We start from the raw sequence: 19,729 nt of genomic DNA, 5'->3' as shown, positions 1-19,729 counted from the left end.
ACTCATACATAATGCATTTATAAATTATAAATGTGACAGGTGCTTCTATATGGGGCTGCATTCCTGGCAATTGCATGGCTGTTTTAGCTTATCTATCTTGTAGTTCTTTCAGGAATATTCCTCTAAAGCAGGGGCATCAAACTCACATTGTCATGGCAGCATCACATGACATACCAGGACTTTTCCCCGCTTCACTAAACCAGGCAAGGACGTGGCCAGTATGTGACACACCTGGCCCATAGGCCGGGAATTTGACAGCCCTGCTCTAAAGTCTGAGCCTGTTCTTCAATCTTTTCCATTGTCTTCCCTTGTCTACTTGACAAATACAGTTATTTCTAGATTATCATCCACTCCTATCACATGCACATGATGATCTGAACATCACCCCAAGGGAAGAGTCAGTCTTGATTAGATCCAGGATGGATTGAAACCCTCAGTTGTTATCTCCAGATCCACTGTCCCAAAGCATTCTGTCTTTGTACCCGATTTGAAAACTATACAATGCTGCTGGAAAGATAATTGATTTAATTATTCTGCTCATATTCTGATCATATAAATGTACTTAGCTTTCATGAACTTGTCTAAATATAGCACTATATTCGTTCCTCAAACTAAACTCCTTAATTCTTTAGCACACTGCCCATCTTTACTTTTAATAAACACATATCCAGGCATTGCTATAGACAATAAATCAAAGGTAAGGCTTCCTCTTGTTCACCCTTTTATCCATCTTACATGAAGATCTCTTAGGCTGCTGCCTTGCCTGAAACCTGTCTATCCATTTAGCATTTGCTCTCCATGTTTGATTCTGTTTATAAGAACATAAGAAGATATTGCTTACACAGGGAATTAGTGCATTAAGTAATTTACACATCCTCTTGTATCGTTCTTCTTTCAAATCAGTATATATACAAATCTAGGCCTCACGGGCTAATTGTATATTTGTTAATGTAGCACTGTTAGCACTTGTCTCTTCATCTTTTGTAACTTACTTTCTAGTAGAGTCCATTTTGGTATAAGTCCTCTCTCCAAATTTTCTCACCTTTTTTCTCATGCCTTTTTAGAAACTATTTCAATGTGCATTTGTCAATCTTCCTTTAACCTTATTTGCCTTCATTCGTTCCAGGATTAATCTTGAGTACTTCTACCTAAACTGTACATTCTCCTATGATTTATTTAGCCTTCTTAAAAGTATCTCCTAATCATCATTTTCTTACTATTTCTTTTCTATGTTGACATTCTTGATTCTTTGTCATTTCTTATTTGACTCTGTGTTTGGTTGTTGTACATCCTTCATGTTTAAAAATGCTATCCTTTGTTCTTTGTATCCTTTGCTTTACTTTCAAAAAAATTTGTTGTTGTTATTGTTGTATTGTTATTTGCTTTAATAACCACTTGTATGGAAAGCTGGTTGACCCTTTTGTATTCCAGTCATCAATTAGTAATACTTGGTCATCTTTTGATGTTGGATTTAGTGCTGCTTACAATTTGTTACAGAATCTCTCAGTATGTTTCACCATCACATGTGTAGCAGGTGCACACATTTGTATAATAGATATTATCCTGTTATAAAGTGTAGCAAACCCATATATTATGATATCCTTTTTTGCTGCTCCATTGTTGCTACAGGTGAAACTCGAAAAATTAGAATATCGTGCAAAAGTTCATTTATTTCAGTAATGCAACTTAAAAGATGAAACTAATATATGAGATAGACTCATTACATGCAGAGCAAGATAGTTCAAGCTGTGATGTGTCATAATTGAGATGATTATGGCTTACAGCTCATGAAAACCCCAAATCCACAATCTCAGAAAATTAAAATATTGTGAAAAGGTTCAATATTCTAGGCTCAAAGTGTCCCACTCTAATCAGCTAATTAAGCCATAACACCTGCAAAGGGTTCCCGAGCCTTTAAATGATCTCTCAATCTGGTTCAGTAGGAATCACAATCATGGGAAAGACTGCTGACCTGACAGTTGTGCAGAAAACCATCATTGACACCCTCCATAAGGAGGGAAAGCCTCAAAAGGTAATTGCAAAAGAAGTTGGATGTTCCCAAAGTGCTGTATCAAAGCACATTAATAGAAAGTTATGTGGAAGGGAAAAGTGTGGAAGAAAAAGGTGCACAAGCAGCAGGGATGACCTCAGCCTGGAGAGGCTGGAGTCAGTGCATCAAGAGCCACCACATACAGACAGATCCTGGACATGGGCTTCAAATGTCGTATTCCTCTTGTCAAGATGCTCCTGAACAACAAACAACATCAGAAGCGTCTTACCTGGGGTAAAGAAAAACAGACCTGGTCTGTTGCTCAGTGATCCAAAGTCCTCTTTTCTGATGAGAGCAACTTTTGCATCTCATTTGAAACCAAGGACCCAGAGTCTGGAGGAAGAATGGAGAGGCACACACTACAAGATGCTTGAAGTCCAGTGTGAAGTTTCCAGTCTGTGTTGATTTGGGGAGCCATGTCATCTGCTGGTGTTGGTCCACTGTGCTTCATTAAGTCCAGGATCAACGCAGCCATCTACCAGGAGATTTTGGAGCACTTCATGCTTCCTTCCGCAGACGAGCTTTATGGGGATGCTGACTTCATTTTCCAGCAGGACTTGGCACCTGCCCACACTGCCAAAAGCACCAAAACCTCGTTCCAAGACCGTGGGATTACTGTGCTTGATTGGCCAGCAAACTCGCCTGACCTGAACCCCATCTATGGGGCATTGCTAAGAGAAAGATGAGAGACATGAGACCAAACAATGCAGAAGAGCTGAAGGCCACTATTGAAGCATCCTGGTCTTCCATAACACCTCAGCAGTGCCACAGGCTGATAGCTTCCATGCCACGCCACATTGAGGCAGTAATTGCTTCAAAAGGGGCCCAAACCAAGTACTGAGTACATTTGCATGCTTATACTTTTCAGAGGTCCGATATTGTTCTATGTACAATCCTTGTTTTATTGATTGCATGTAATATTCTAATTTTCTGAGATTGTGGATTTGGGGTTTTCATGAGCTGTAAGCCATAATCATCTCAATTATGACAAGTCACAGCTTGAACTATCTTCTTTGCATGTAATGAGTCTATCTCATATATTAGTTTCACCTTTTAAGTTGCATTACTGAAATAAATAAACTTTTTCACGATATTCTCATTTTTCGAGTTTCACCTGTATAGTCGCAAGCCCTGAATAGAAATAATCATTTAATTCAATTCACCAAAATTCAACTATACCTAAAATACAGTATCCTATTTAGTACACTTTATTTCCACTTCAGTAATTTCATTTTTGTTGTGTGCATGCACCTCACATTCCAGGTTCTAATGGTGAGTCCTCCTAAACAAGAAATCCATCTTCAATAACTATCACCAAATTTCCTTTTGGATCTGGTCCATCCATGTTCATCATACACAGTAAAAGTTTGACATTCTTCCCCAGTAACTGGAAGAGTGCCTTCCGATATGCGAATTTTATCATCTGTCACTCAAGCCTATCTAAATATTTTAGCTATATCCATATAGTTTTCTTGGCAACAATATAGCTTTACTGTTACATTTTTCCAGTTTCATTTTGGAGTACCTTCTTCTAGATGGGTTAGACTTCCTCACATCTGTAAAGCCCACAAGCAAAATAATTCAGTACATTGTTTTCAATCAATTTTCCATAGGCATTTTCAAACAACAAGTAGGATTATATAATGGCTGTAAACCATTTACATAGGATAGTGATCAAGGATATGTTTAACTAGTGTTCATCCATGCAACCTTTGTTGAAATAATTCAGAGTATGTCATTACAATGGGATTTGTTAAGTAATTTATGTCCAAGCAGTGAGCGTTTCTATTTTTTAATTTGCTGAAACATGAGCATCTTTTAGGTTTAATTGATAAATTTCTTTTTTAAAAAAAACCTCTTTATGTTATTTCACATTTTTCATGTTTTGGTTCAGTAATATATTTTCAGTCATTCAATATTTGTAGCTGCATTGCTAGCTTGTGAGAAGTGGTTATATATCCCAAAATATTTGTAATGACACTAAATCTGAATCTGTGTAAGAATTATAGAGAAAAAAAATCACTCTGAATTTTAAAAGCTCATAGAGCAAAATCTACCAGTGTCACCAAACTATACAACTCCCTTTCCTGTCTTGTGATATCCTTGTGTTAATAATTCAAGGAGAAAACTAAAGCAAAATTTAATCTTGATTTTAATAACATATTTAGAAAAAAGTTACAACATTTCTAACTATATTTTGCTTCAGAAACTCACTTCTTAATATCAGTTGATCACAGGTGGCAGACAGATCTTGTTTTCCATTATTCAGATATGTTTAAACATAAGTTGAGAAGAAAATAAATTAGTTTAATTCTATTAACTTTTCATCTGAAGAAACTATGATCACAGAAGAAACTATGAATTTTGTTCTGCAGAAATTAGGCTTTTCATATATTTTAATACATTTAAGTATCCTGTAGTCTAGGCAGTCTATAATGTGCAAATACTCTCACTGAAGTAATATTTTATTCTTCTTGGTATTGTTCTAATTTTAATGTTGGTGTCAGAAAACTTTTTTAAATAATTTATTTAGACTTCATACTGGAGGCCTACAAAATGGCTAATTGTCTTCACATGATCTATTAATCTATAATGGAGGTTTGTAGATTTGAGTTTGATGTTTTCTTTTATACTTTATTAGGGTGTTCTTTTTGTCCTGGTATTCAATAGAAAAAAAGTTCATGTCTTACAAAGTAACAATGCAACATTAATCAAGTGTTCTACCATTAATAATTGGAGATGGCTATTAATAATAATCTTACAGCTTTTTTGTTGTATCTAAATCACTCCTGGAACAAATAAGTATGTTTTCATGTGAAGTTCACTTTGGCATATGATAGTTTACTAAATTAGTTAGAGGTGTCATTCATACAAAGTTTGTGTTTGTATAATATGTCCCAGATATTGTGGCTGGTAGTTGTGTTGTGTTTTGATGTGATGTGATGCTGGCTTTCTTTTCTTTTTTAAATGTGTAGATGATTAGTGGTGGCTGTGTTTGGTAAAAACTTCCATATTATCCATCCTTGGACACAATCTAGCACACTAAGAAGCATGCATTAATCCTGTGGATCTTGAAGGCATTTAAGCTGACATTACTAGGCACTGGATTGTGTCCACAGTGCTCCAAATAGTAGTAGTTCAGAAGATAGCCTCCGTGGAATACTGTGGTTTTAGTGCTGTGAAGATTGCCATCATTATATCCTTGTGACAGATTACATCATGACAGTGGATTACCATTTTGGAAATCTACTTCAGTCATATCTTCCATTAATTCCAAATGAACTGTCGTCTGAAGGAGTCCTAACATTTGGCACTGCCACTAATTCTGTTACAGATCCTGTCCAAAGCCATCAGCTCTCCATGTCACTTTTTCCTACTGTTTACACTAGCAAAATATTCTGCACAAATACAGGAAAGCAGAACTTTATTGACGGATCTCTCAAATCAGGTCATAATAATAGAGATAAAATAATAACCAAGAAAGAGCAAATACCAAAATAGGTTCAAAAGTTCCTTAGAGACTGCCATTAAGTGAAAAAAAAAAGTACTTTTAAAGTGACGAATAGTAAGCTGGGTAAAATGAAAAATAAAAGAGAAGGTAACCCAATAAAATGAAAGGGGGGGGGGGAATCCCTTCATCCCTTCATCAAGGGATGATATTTAAAGAAGATGGACCAATGGTGTTGGGGGGTTATTTGTTGTAGGTAGAAAATTAAAACCCAGCAATTTGAGTCAGATATGTGAAATTAAGGAATATTATAATATCATAACATAGAATTTTGTTTAAAAAGAAAAGAAAAACAGAAGTTGAATAATAACAAGGAATAGAATGATTTCTTTTTTTCAGTTGGAAATAAGTAATTTGTGTTAGTAAGTAGCACTAACTAGTAAATTCATAAGTTGGAATTAAGCTCAAGAGGTAAAAAGTAGGTGAAAAATAATAAAGAAAAGACATACAGCTACATGATTTTCATATGAATTGCATGATTACTACTGTTGAAGGCTTTACTGTAGCCATAAACTGCCTGTTGATGGAAATTATAAACTCTGCTATCCAAGACAAGGCAAGCCTTTTCTCAATGGTGCCCAGACTATCTTCTAGGAATTCTCAGAGATTTCTCAGTCTCTTAATGTAGATTCAGTTACACTGAATTTACATTATATATTATGGAGCCACTCTTGGTGAGACTGAAAGGCTTTCTATTTTCCTTCCACAGAAGATGAAATGGAGAATTCTTCAGATGACATGGTCCATCATAGATGCACAAAAAGTGTATTTTATTTTTGTTTATCCTCATCTCACCCTAAGAATCTTTTCATGATATGTAAAATTGAGTTAAGGCTCTGTAAAGTATGTCAAGTATGACCTTCTTCCTTCTCTTCCATCTCTTTTCTAAAGTGATGTGACTTAACAGTGATGTAACACTGTTAAGAGTGTTATTTGACAGCTTCTTTCCTGAAATTCACCCACCCCCCCTTAGATCCAGCTGGCTGAAATGGAGGCCTTGTCGCTCAATTCTGATAAGTCTTCTATCCTGCTAGGAGATGATGGAGATAGTTCCAACACTGAGCAGCCAAACCCTAAGGAAAAGGTAAGTTATTTATATAGGGACTACCTTCCTTTGAACGAATCCATTTTTTCAAGGTCAGGGGAGTGGTGGGTGGTAGGTAGATGGATGGATGGATGACAAACTTCTATTTGACTTTTTCTTAAATGTTCTGAATTAATTTACTATGCTCTATATCAACTGTATGAAACTTTTAATAACTGGGGGCACACTTTTTGTTTATCTTGTTTTATTGGGATGAACTGACATTGATGGCTGCATAGAATGGGTCCATTTCACACAAGTGTACAAACATTGGAATCTTAAAACTATAAAGTTTTAGAGCTTCTGGAACAGTACTAAAACTTAATATTTAAGACCATACTAAGCTCATAGGGCCATAACAAGGGGAGCATGCTTACCCCTACTTGTTTCATCATATTATTCCTGATACAGATTCTTTCATAAAACATGAAGTCCATATGCGCATAAGGAACTTTTTCATTTTCCACCAGAACTTTTTCAATAAGGGAAGTCAATTACTGAAATGTATAAAGCGAATTACCTCAGTCAAGAATAAAGCTCTGATACATATCAGTTAAAGTGTTATCAATCCTCTGTGAGCTAGCTGAAAACTAAACCTGCATAACATAAAAGTTTGTGTTCTGACTGCTGGTCCCTCTCCTCCTCTATAGATTTTGTTTTGGCATGTTAGAAAAGCAATTGGTTAAATTCTCTGTTGGCATTTCTATTTTACAATTCTCTTGGGAATCCATCCGCCAGTCACAGTCCTGGTAGTTTCTGAAGCTCATCAAATATCTGATCTGTGGAGTGGCATGTGACAACTTTTCTGGCTTTATTAGGCTGTTCTCAGGGCCAAACAATGAATTGTTTAGCAGGCCATAAGAAGCTACCCATAGAGTTGTCTTCTTTGCCTGCTTTTTTTTTCCCAAAGGAGGAAAAAGAAAGTTGACAGAGAAGAGTAACAAGAGCCCCAGTAACATATTTGTGCAAGATTGAAGTGTTCAAGAGGTTCTGGATAGTCATCTGATTATGCTGCCACAGAATGGCTAAAATGAAAACAATACCATGGTGAGGGAACAGAATAAATAATTTAACAGGGCACATTCATTTCATGGTTAAATGCCCATGGGGAATGACACATAGTGCTAATGCCCTCTGACATTGTATCAGGTAGATATTGCAGCCCATTTTTTCAACCTTGCAAAGTTTCCCCTTATTTAAATAATCTTGTTTCCTTTTTATGAAGCTTCATGAGACAAATATCTTTATTCTGACTAGGATGGTGAAGACAGCCCTAATTCTACAAGGAATACAGGCTTGGAAGAATGTCTCTTCCCTTTAACAAATACAGGACCTTCTTTGCTTCCAGAAAGCCAGCAGTATGAAATGGAAAAAATCCCTTTCAGTCGAGCTCAGTCTTGGCTAAACAATGAGACCAATGAAGGTAGGCAATGCCACAGAGTTGACCTGAACTAATATGGTACCAAGAGATAGTTACTTGGAGCTCTTTCGTGTTAATGGGGTGTATTCAGATATAGACATGAAAAATACATGAGTTATAAGCAACATAGTTATGAAGAAATTGATGTTTGCCAAAGGTTTTTTTTTTTTCACTCACTGATCTAGGAATAGAAAATGGCACTGTATACAGATATACATTATTTAACACAATACATCATCCTTTTTCAATTGAGTATATTCCAAATGGGTCCAATATTTTCATCAGGGACAATAGCTGGAGACATATTTGAAAGACACTGAGTTGGAAACTCTGCAATATGTTTCATATGTTATCTGTAGTCATGGATTAAAGGCAAGCATTAACTTCATAATTTTGTAAGGTCATTTTCCCATATGTTCATCTGTGTTTTAAAAGTCCTCTTAAGTCAGTGTCTAAACTCACCCTTCTGATCATTCTAGTGTTAATTTGTTTATTTTCCCATTGTTTTTCAAAAATCATGAGGGCAGCATAGATAGCTCCTGCCTCTTATCTTATAATAACCCTATGAAATAAGTTATTGTGAGACATGACTAGAACAACTTTCAAGTCTCATGACTAGAATTAACTAGAATTATTTTACATTTTAAACAAATGAGATTTCAAAGTGCAACCCTGATGTATGTGAAGAAAAACCTGAAACATTGCCAAAATCCCTCATGCTGCTCGGCTGGCAAGTGCTGATTTGTCTAATACTAAAGGCCGTGCTCAAATTATTGACTATGTTCTCTTAGGGAAAATTATCCAGGGAATAGGAAACATGTTAGCCAATAGAGCTGGATGATGCTGGCTACACCTTGCTAGATGTGCCAACCAAGAGAAAAATGAATTAGTGCTTCCAAAGGAAGAGACTGTGGTTGTAAGAGAAGGAGCAAAATGCATGATTGCAAGTAGCTTGATTTTCTCGGTTTCCCATTAAACATAAATTGACTTTTTAGATTTCTGCCCAATAAGAAAACTGGAAAGTGGAAACTTAATTTCTTCTTTTTTTATATCTTTCTCCTAACTACCAAATCCCCCTTGTTTTTTGCACCCCATTCTCTGTTGCCAGTTGAAACAGAGCTTTTTCTCCCAGCCATTTCTGCTAAACTATCAAGTCAGGAGAAAGTATCTTGTCCAGACAACCTTCCTAAAATCTCTCTGCAAGCTTCTTGGGCCTCACTGCAAACTCCAAATGTAAACTCCTCACTTATTCACCAGGTAAGTGTTCCCATAATGACTTTGTCTCCCATATGTCCACCAAGGTTGAACCATATATAGAAAATGCTTCAGAAGGAGAAATAGACTTTGTGTTCTCCATTTAAAATAAACTTCATATGCATACCAAATTATGCAATACAGGTTAAAAAAATGGATGAATCCTACCTATATAACATTGGGAGCCTTTTAATCAAACCTATGTATGCTAATAACCAGGAGGCCTGGCTATTAAATAAACCTACAATGAGAGTGTGAGTGGACCTTATATCCAAAAGTGTCTGAAAATTTTAAGACAGTGATGGAAGAACAGGGTATTTATGGCTAATATTGGGTATGAGAAGAAACACCAAACAAATGTTTTAGTCAACCAGGTTCCTTGCAATGATGTTAACACACTATTGTTCTCAGCTGATATTGCTGCCTGACAGCTAAGACAGCTAAGAATCAGAACTTTGTCCTCATATTAACTGGTTAGTGTTATCAGATGAAAGTGGAGGCAAGGAATAACCATCTGCTTTTGTTAGTTGATGTATAACATTGCAATTGATGCCCTGTTCCTTTGTGCTGAATATGAAGACTGATTTTGTTTGTTTTTATTTCTTGGCCTTGCAGACCACGGAGAGTGACACTTCCCTTGATGATGTCAGGAGCAATAGCTCAGAAGGCAGCTTGCAGACCACACTGGAAGACAGTTTAAACCTTAGTGACTCACCCCAGTGCACCCTAGATCTCCCAGTAGTATTATGCCCAGTTCCAGCAGCCACCCAAAAAGCTTTGGTGGTCCCACTTTCCCCTGCCTCCCGAAGGCAAAGCATAAGGGGTCGTGGCATCTTCACTCTCCAGAACATCAGGAGGCACCAGCGGAGCCACAGCAGTGGAGGAAGCACTAGCCCAGGTTGTACTTATCATGATTCCATGGACCCTTCTGATGAAGAAGGGATAGGGAGCAGCCTAAGGGGAGGAGGCAACAGCAGTGAGCAGTCAGAGACCTTCAGCAGTTTCTCTCTGACTTCTCTCTTTTCACCACCACCTCCATCTCAAGCTCTGGCACTTGTGAAGAAGTGCAACAGCACCAGCAGTCTCCATGCCAACTCTTCTTCACGGAGTTCTGCAGCAAATGAAGCCAAGCAGTTCTACTCAGTTGACCCAAGGGGTTTTTTATCCATGCCATCTTGGGTGACAGACTTCTGCAAGAACAGCCCTTCTCCGAGAGAGGGTGATGTACCAGGGGACTTAGACAAAATTGGGACTCCAGACCACACACCCCCAGTTCCTTCTGAGCTGCAGCTGGGGACCAGAGTCAGCAAGAGACATAGATGAGTCTCCCTGTGGCAGGGAGGAAGAATGAAATGTGAAAGAGGCTTGTTCTGGCTGCCACTTCCTAACAGCAGTTCCCAATGAGAGGACTGTGGAAAAGGAAAAAAGCAACCACACAAAATATAAATATGTATGTCTGTATGTGTGCACGTGTGTATGTGTGTCCGCTTGTGTGTATGTGTGGAAAACAAGACTTTTGTACCATACCTCAGAGACTTGAGAGAGTGATAGCAATATCAGAACATCCCACATTTGCAGGGTGCCACTACCTCTGCAAAGATGACAGTGGGGTATAGTTAAGAGGGTGAAGAAGACACTCCAACCAAATAACTAGCTGGCTGGATGCAGCTATTTAGCCCTCTGCATATACAAATATATATGTACAGATATATAGAATGATTTATTTATTTTTTTTACAGAGAGCTTAGGACTTCCAGAAAGTGCTGAGTATGAAAAGAGCAGGGTCTTGGGAAAAATAACTTTAAAATGAAATTTTTAGGGCTTGGGTACCTCTTTCAAGCAAAATTGCATAATTTGTGTTGTGTTTTGTGGGGTCGTGATGGTGGTAGTAGTAAAAACTATGATCCACATCTTGGCAGGAGGGTGGGGAGCTAGTTATATGAAGATACTCTTTGGAGATACTTCGAGGGGGTGCAACAGCATCTGAAGCACAGCTTTGTTAAACTCCTCAGGTAGCATCAGTGAAATTCTCAGACTCCTTAAACGTGAACACATCCTATAGAAAAGTCGATGTGGGCTGTGTAGGATTGAAAGCTCTAGGTGGCCTTCCCCAGTTGGATACCCTTGGGAAGTTTTAGTTGCCACAGGGTAATGGAAAGAACCAGGAAGTAAAAGCAGAAGCCACATGGCAAATTACTCGGTGCTCTGATTTTCATTGATTTGTGCTTTGTTTGTTTGTTTGTTTGGGGGAGGATTTAGAAAGAAAGCTACATTGGGAAAAGCACTTTGTACTGCTTAGGGATTGGGATTTGTAGTTTATTTTGTTTACTATTCAATATTTGTGGGAAAAATTCTATTTTAGAAGCCCAGGGGCGCAAAAAGTATCTCTGAAGAAAGGTATGCTATTTTTTACAAATATATTGAAAGGGGGAAAAAAAAGCTAGAGAATGAGGAAGAAGTGTAACAAGCTGATTGTATCCAACATAGGCCTGTTATTTTGATCCTTCCAGAACCATTTCTATGTTTCCATAAGAAAAGAACACAATAATGCCTTTCATGGCTTTCTTAGCTAAGTTAAGGGAACATCCCTTAAATAGTGTCAGATGAGATGCCTCCAGCCATTCTAAGAATGCAAAACAATTGATTAGCATTTTTTTTTTACTGACAATCAGGCCAAGCTGCATGTCATGATTTGACACTGCAAGTAACTTTTTGAAATTATAAATAATTGCTAGAATGGGAGAAGCAAGACTGGAACCATAACATAAAAGGAGAAAATAAATCCAGAAATCTCTATCAAATCCATTACTAGATTGGGAGGCAGTGAATTGTACTATATTCCTGAGAAGAATTCCATTTCACACATGTGGGAGCTGTTATTTGAAATGAAAAGGGAATTAGCATCAGTGAGAGCATCTCTTTTAAGCCAAGCAATAGTTTCATGAATAGAGTGGCACTGGAGAAAATACTGTTCTCCTAATTATGATCCAGATGCTATTTTCTCTTTTAGAATAACAGCATACTATCTATTTAATGTCATGTGTTATTTGGCCTTAAGGGAGGATGTGTATGCATGGCTGTATATGGAGGATGGAGTGTTAGAGGCAGAAGACTGGATAGCTGAAACTTGCTCAGTTATATGACATCTGGGATCATTCTCACAATAAACCACATTTTCAGCAACTCGGTCACTTTCAAGATACCTTTTTATCATAATGTTTCCACTATTAGCCAAGCCATCAAGCAGAAAGCCTGGCTTCTGAAAATGCTATCATTTTCTATGTCAAGGCAAGAATTCAATAATCATAGGTATAATTCCCAAATTATTTTGTTATTGATACTTCAAAAAATCTGTCAACTTAAATGACTTGGACTGGGCTATGATATACAGAAATGGGCAGTTGAAGGTTTTCCACAGCATGAAAGTATTCTATTTGGTAGTTTGTTGCTGTAGATTGAAGTACTCTTAAGGACGGATCCAGGCAAGGACTGACTGAAAGTTGGTAACTGATTTAAAGTGCTCTGGGGAAAAAATGTTAACAGGAAATCTCCCTTCCTTGAAATTTGCTCATCTTCCATGAGAGGCTCAGTCCATATCCCAAAATTGGAAATGTGGGAGGCGGGAGGGAGAGGGGACTTCTCCCTGGAACTGAAGTATATCTTTGCCCTGAAAAATTGAGCCAGTCACATTTGATTTAATAACCGACCTTTACACACTTGGGCTCAGCATCAAGAGCCTTTCAACATTAATGACTTTAGCAGATAATTTTAGAAGACATGGCAACGCTGATTTGTACATCAGATGGCTGCTTTGCTTTTAGTGTAATGAGTCAATGAATACCAAATATGTTACAATAGGCAGGAGATGAAATCATGATGAATGCATCTCTTGAAAAGTAATGAGTGTGTTTTTAGAGACTACAAAACTGAAATGAAGAGTGACTAATGCAGAAAAGAAGGAAGGAGTTCCTGACTGCTTCAGAGAAGGATCAAGGTCTACATTAATAAAGCAATAATAGTCCTAATTTTAAATGTTTTGTGTGTGCATCTGTGGGTGCGTGTACACATGCACAGTAGCTTGTAGCATGCTTTCTGCTTCTTCTTTATGAAGCAGAAATGATGGGTAAAAAAAGCAGATCTCTTAAATGTTTTTTTGAAAGGACAAGGAAGCCATCCATATCAATGCATAGGAAAAAACTGAAATGAGCTTTGTCACTACTCCATCTGCAGACCCAGTTATTTCTGTTTATCATAACTCAGTGACTATTTGCAGTTATGGCAAAGCAGTTAAATGATAACTTTAGCTGCAATGCAGAAACCAACCAAGGTACTGCAGTTTCAGTCTGCCAGCCAAAAGAGCTGTGTAAATCTTTTCCAATAGTAGATAGGAATTTCATGTTCTGATGGGATCCTGTCTGCTCAGATGTATGGGAATGTAAGTTATATAACTAATATAACTTTCTCATTTGTATGTGTTGCCAGCATTGTTTCAGATTGTCATGATGTGAGCTGAATGTTTGACATTGAATTTGTGCTTAATTGTACTTGAAGAGTCGAGAGACCAAAAAGAAAACTTACATGCATAGAAAGTGTTTGCACAGTCTGTGATTTGGACAAATGTAGTCTTAAAAAGATAGGAAGATAGTAATGAAAAGGAGCTGGGAGCTTGTGTAGGATTGGAAGTGATCAAAACTCTGAAGGCTTTCACAAGAGAAGAGAGACCACAATTCCTCCCTGACCACAATTTTGTTCCTGCATCAGGTTTATACTGCAATTTTCATTTTGACTGGACAGTATATAATTTTATGTAATATGTTATTTATAGAGCCCTAAAAGTGACCTACGGACAGTATGACAGCTCTGAAATGTGTGTCACTATAGAGTCCAATCCTATGTATGTTTTATCACATTTAAGTTTCATTTTCCAACAGTGTTGGGGTGATGGGTCTCCAACATTCATGTTTGAGAAAACATTGTCTTACAACTTGGGGCAGATTATATTTAAGAACACAAAATTAAATTACTTTCTGTTAAAGTTCTAAGTTGGATTACATTAAAAAAAAGAACAAACCTGAATTAAAGAATAATAACATCTGATGACATTAATATAAAATTATATTCCTAACAATGAGAAGTTGGGGATAAGCCTAGATTTGGCCACAGATGCATTGTAATCTGATGCAATTTACAGAATGAACTAATATTCTGTTAGGATGTTATTAACTGAGCAATTAACTGAGTGTGTAATACTCAGTGGCATTCCAAGATTTGATCACCCAACAACTATTTTAATATCAGTCCTATCACATACAAAATTAGAGAAGCATTTTGCTGATACCAGGGGCCAATTCATCTTCAGGGATATAATTCTAGATACCAATTCATACCTTAATCATGCCAAATTTCTTCAGAGAATGCATGTAGAATTCACATCTGATCTTAAATCACATGGAAATTCATGAAAGAAGGAGGTGTCCTGAATAATCATTAGCATGAAAGTGCTAACAACACATTGAATCCTAGTTTCCAACTTATATGGAACTGACACATGTACAATAGCGTTTCCCACTGTAGAAAACTTTTCTGTAATATGAGGACCAGATCTTCAGGAAAACTTGGAGAAGGGAGAGAATACTTGCCACACTTTAGGCATTGAGCTCTACATGTGACCAAGCATCTAAACTGATCCCTCCTGATGACCACCTAGTATACTGGGCCATAGTTTCTCTGTGGTTTCCAGATAGGATATTCTAATCTCATCACAACAAAAAAGACTTCCTCATCTACATCACATATACATGCTTCAACATTCTGGCCAGTTTCATACTAACATATATTTCAAGAAGCATTTTTCTCATGGTTGTAGACTTGAATCAAATTGAGCAAATTCTGTGGTTCTGGACTCATCTCCTTTGTGTTTGAATGTGTGTCTGTGTTTTCAGACACTTTATCACTTATTTTAAACTTTTAGAAGTAGGGGGGTTCTTTCTACCGGGAATTGCAAGATGATTCTGTTTGTGATCCAAAGATGCTTAGCCAGATGTCTAGATTTAAAGCGAAATTTTCCTTACTCACAAATAGATACAAGATTGCCTTCTTAATTTAGTGTGTGCCTATGAGGCAGATGTCTTGAATTATAAATGCAGGAAATGAATAGAACTAATTGAAAAAATTAATAATTTCAGTTGTGAACTGTAGAATGTATGTTGGCCTTTGTTGCAGGTAATATTTATTTTTATTTTTTAAAGGTGCTATTGCTTATTCATGACAATAGAAGTCCCAAGTAGTTTGCATTATATTGTATATCATTTGAACATACGATAGCAGAGATATCTTCATGTCATCAACAACATCCTACTTTTCCTTCAAAAACTGGATTCTTTTTGCTTATGTTTTATTTCACTACACAAGCAAAGAAAAAAAAATCTGGCTTAGCCTAGGAAAGGCTGGTTACTATGGCAACTGAAGACGAAGTTATCTTTAGAGAATATTTTGTCTCTTGCTTTTAATTATTTACTAATGGTTTTGAAGAAAAAAGAGGAAATATCTATTCTTCCCAGAGAGAAGTTATTAAAATGCAACAAAATTGGCTCTCTGTGCATATTAACTTAGAACAAGGCTTCCATGCCATATTTGAGAATTGGGTGTTGAGGAAAAAAAACTGTTTATACCTAGTTGGTTTTATTTCCTTCAGTGGCTCTTTAGTCCAGTCCCTTTAATGGGGATTTCCAAAAGTCTCTGCAGCCCCTCTCTGTTTCTGTGTTCATTTTAGAATCTCTTCAGTCACAGAAACCTCATTAGGAGGAAGTTTCATTGCAATTCTTCCTCGGTAAATGAAATTTAAAAAAAAAAAACCCACAATAGACAATTGCACTTTGTGTAGAAAGTTTTGAAGATTAAAGTATTGCCTTTTGACAAAAATTGTTGTAATCTGGTGTCATTTGTTTTCCTGCTCTTCAGAGGATGGCGATTTGCTTTATTTCCGGGAATTAATGGCTCTCCTACTTAAACTGCAGAAGGGAAGGGATGAGTTTTTCCAGCATATTAACAATTGAAATAAGTTGTCTGAAGGTGGCTTCTTCAGGTTTAGAGAAAGTTAGGTAGCAGAGTCTATTAGTTTTTGATGGGGATTGAACAGCTGAACCAGAAGCAAAATTTTAAAAGCTCAGCTACCCTTTTTTTTCTGGCCATTTATGAGCCCTATAAGTTACAAAGAAAGCTATCAAGCAATCACCATGGATAGTTTTAACTTGAATAAAGCAGATGCAAGCATGCCAAACTCCAGCTCATAAGTTGAGCAAAATCCATATGCATGTGGAGTAAATATAGGAAGTAAGGAGGACTCCTCTCAGTGATTGTGAAAATTTTAAAAAGGTTGTTCCCCTAATGTTTTTAGTGGAATGATTCTTTAGCTCCTATTTAGCTCAGTGAATAGTGAATATTTTCTGCATTAAGGTAAGAAACATTTAACATCTTTCAATGTTTCATCTTTTTAGGTCTTTGGACTTTTCAACACTGGGTCACATCTTTGATTTAGAACTGAATATTTTTGCTTTCAATCTATAAAATGTTTTATAAAACATTAGACAAAATATGGGGAACATCAATCTGCTTGCCTGGTTAAGCAACGTATGGGAAGACTTAGTGCTCTATTCACATCTATTCACAATCACATGCAGTTTAAACCTAAACAATTGCCTAGGTTTGCAAGCTGTTTTAAATTGCACATAAAGCTTAAAGCCTTTATTCTTCCTAAAAACGTTGAATCTGACAATTTGAATGTATGTACATTGTGTATCGGGTGTCAATCTGGCAGCCCGCGGGCCGGATGCATCACATGCATGCCACACCCACCCCAGCTCCGTGAATGGGAAAAACGTCATGAAAAGTCATGTGATGGCAATGTGACACCATGAGTTTGACACCCGTGGTGTAGATGATTGCTGATGATGAAAATGCAGCATGGAGTTTGCTGATGAATTTCTTAAGGCCTGCTGAATTAATAAGGAGCAGTACTTCCAGAATTAAATCCATCTAAATCAAAAAGAGGTGCATTTCACTCTTTTCTTAATCAGAGAATAGTCAGATCTTTACTCCAGAAAAATGAAAAAAGAATGCACTTGCTGATTATTAAGGAATAGAAGCAGGGGTGGGATTCTACCAGTTCGCACCTATTCGCTAGAACTGGTTGTTAACATTCTAAGCAGTTCGGAGAACCGGTTGTTAGAAGAAATTACTGGCCTAATCCTGTAAGGAAGGCAGGAAGGAAACATTCTGGTGTTGCTTACAGAAACTGCCTCTCCATTAACCCTTATTACATTCTTGGCAAGACTAGACTTCCTGTCTCAGGAACGTCTCTGGAGGTTTTTTCCCCTCCTTTGCTGGTACTTTGCTTGTGTGGAGTGACTATTCAAAGTTACAATGGCACTGAAAAAAGTGACTTATGACTGTTTTTCACACTTACGACTGTTGTAGCATCCCCACAGTCATGAGAGGCCAGGCGAGGAGATGCGTGCCTTGATGTGATATTGAGTTGGCCACACCCAGCCAATAACATGACCACCAAGCCATGTCCACCCAGTCACATGACCACCAAGCCATGCCCACCACCTAAGCCACGCCCACAGAACCGGTTGTTAAAATTTTTGAAGCCCACCCCTGAATAGAAGGCTTTAATTTCTTACGATGCATTTATCTTTCTCCTATTTTACTTTGACTAACCATCTCCTTGAATAGTAACATAGATCTCTGTTATGAGTTGTTATGGGTTAAAAGATGGAAACAGCAATGGAAGAATCAATGCATTTAATTTCTTAATTTTTCATTTTTTCCAATCTTAAATGTTTTCTGAATGGTTAAAACTTTTTACATATTTACAGTGAAAAATATCCATATGGTTGCACAGGTTTTATTTACAATATATGCAAGCATTTCTAAATGTCGTGTATTTCTGAACATTATTTACACTAATAATTTTCTTTGTATATTCACCCAAATATACCTATTTTAACATTTTTTTTAACTGAAGAATTACATCGTAAATTTAAAGAACTGAATTGTTAAGTATAACTGATTTGGGGGCTACATATTAACCCAAATTACTATGGTAATTACTCCCTATTTATTTAGAGAGAGCATATTCAGATTGCTTTTGCAAGAACCTACAGCTTTACTATTACTTGCTTTTCTTTTTTCTTCCATGAGAATTGTCAGACTAAGCCTACTTTTTTTCTACTGGAAAACTACTTTTTTAAAATCTCCCAGATGCTATTGGACAAAAACCACTTTTTTCAAATCTGTAATTATTTTGAGAATATCTTGTATATTAAAGCCAAATTCAACATCTTCACTCTTTTCTATCAGGCCTATAGCATTCTATCACATTGTTTAATGTTGCACTTGTTAAATTTCCCAATTTTAACTCTAACAGAACTAAACTGAGTAGCAAATGTTGTGTGAGATTTTGCTCTCTTTATATGGTCTCTCCTCATTTGCAACTGACAACAATACAAACATACCAGAGGTGGTATTCAGCGAGTTCGCACCAGTTCTGGTGACCCAGTAGCAAGAATTTGGCATGGGTCACAGAACTGGTAGCAACTTCTGGCTGGTCATGCCCCAGTCACTCAGTTGCCCCACCCACCTGATGCTTGTGCAGCTCACCCGCCCACTGCTTGCCCCACCCAGTCATTCCTCCCTTCCTATGTGGCACACTGTGCCCTTCGTGGCTTGCCTAACTTGACTTCCCCACATGGTGCCTGCACCCCAACTGAGCAGCCCTGATCTGCTTGACCTGCTCACAGGTAAGCCTGCGTCACGCTAGGCCCTCACTCACCCCGGGTCCTTTCTGGGCCTCCCCCCACTGCCCAGGGCCTTTCCGGGCCTCCCACCACCACCCGGGACTTTCCGGACAAGAGGAGGCCAAGGTGGGGCATCTTTTTTGGGCCAGTCCAGAGGGCAGGGGGGACAGCAGCGGCCACAGCATGGCTATGGGAAGCAGCCCCAAGAGTTCCTCCCTTTGGCCTCCCTTTGGAGGCACCCCCACCTGCCCCTGCCGCCCCTCTCAGCCCCAGCCCCAGTGCAGCAGAGAAAGCTCTCCTTGCCTTTCGGGGCACCCCCACCCGCCGCCATCCCCTTAGCCCCAGCGCCAGTGCAGCAGAGAAAGCGAACGGAAAGGCTTTCCGTTCACTTTCTCCCTACCTTTTGGGGCATCCCCGCTGCTGCCTCCGCCACCCCCTCAGCTCCAGCCCCAGCACAGCAGAGAAAGCGCTCCCTACCTTTTGGGGCTCCTGCCACCACCACCCCCTCAGCCCCAGCCCCAGCGCAGCAGAGAAAGCGAACAGAAAGGCTTTCCGTTCGCTTTCTCCCTGCCTTTGGGGCACCCCTGCCGCTGCCTCTGCCGCCCCTCAGCCA

At 38.1% G+C, this 19,729-nt stretch overlaps 1 protein-coding gene across 2 annotated transcripts in view; it reads left to right on the top strand.

Moving 5' to 3' along the window:
* Positions 1–16,237, top strand: part of CACNA1I (calcium voltage-gated channel subunit alpha1 I) — a 175,465-nt gene extending 159,228 nt beyond the window's left edge. For both annotated transcript variants that reach the window (XM_087968295.1, XM_087968294.1), the window contains 4 exons: positions 6,532–6,642; positions 7,900–8,065; positions 9,171–9,319; positions 9,932–16,237. In XM_087968295.1, the coding sequence (XP_087824421.1) occupies positions 6,532–6,642; positions 7,900–8,065; positions 9,171–9,319; positions 9,932–10,639 (1,134 nt within the window). In that variant the 3' untranslated portion in view covers positions 10,640–16,237. The remainder of the gene's footprint in view (positions 1–6,531; positions 6,643–7,899; positions 8,066–9,170; positions 9,320–9,931) is intronic.
* Positions 16,238–19,729: the final 3,492 nt, after the last annotated feature.

The sequence above is a fragment of the Notechis scutatus genome, chromosome 6 (assembly GCF_049901735.1).
Source record: "Notechis scutatus isolate UNSWTSFEM ecotype Mainland chromosome 6, rNotScu1.2, whole genome shotgun sequence".
Classification (NCBI taxonomy): Eukaryota; Metazoa; Chordata; class Lepidosauria; order Squamata; family Elapidae; genus Notechis; species Notechis scutatus.
Note: the sequence above shows the minus strand (reverse complement) of the source record. Positions and strands in the feature narration are given on the sequence as shown.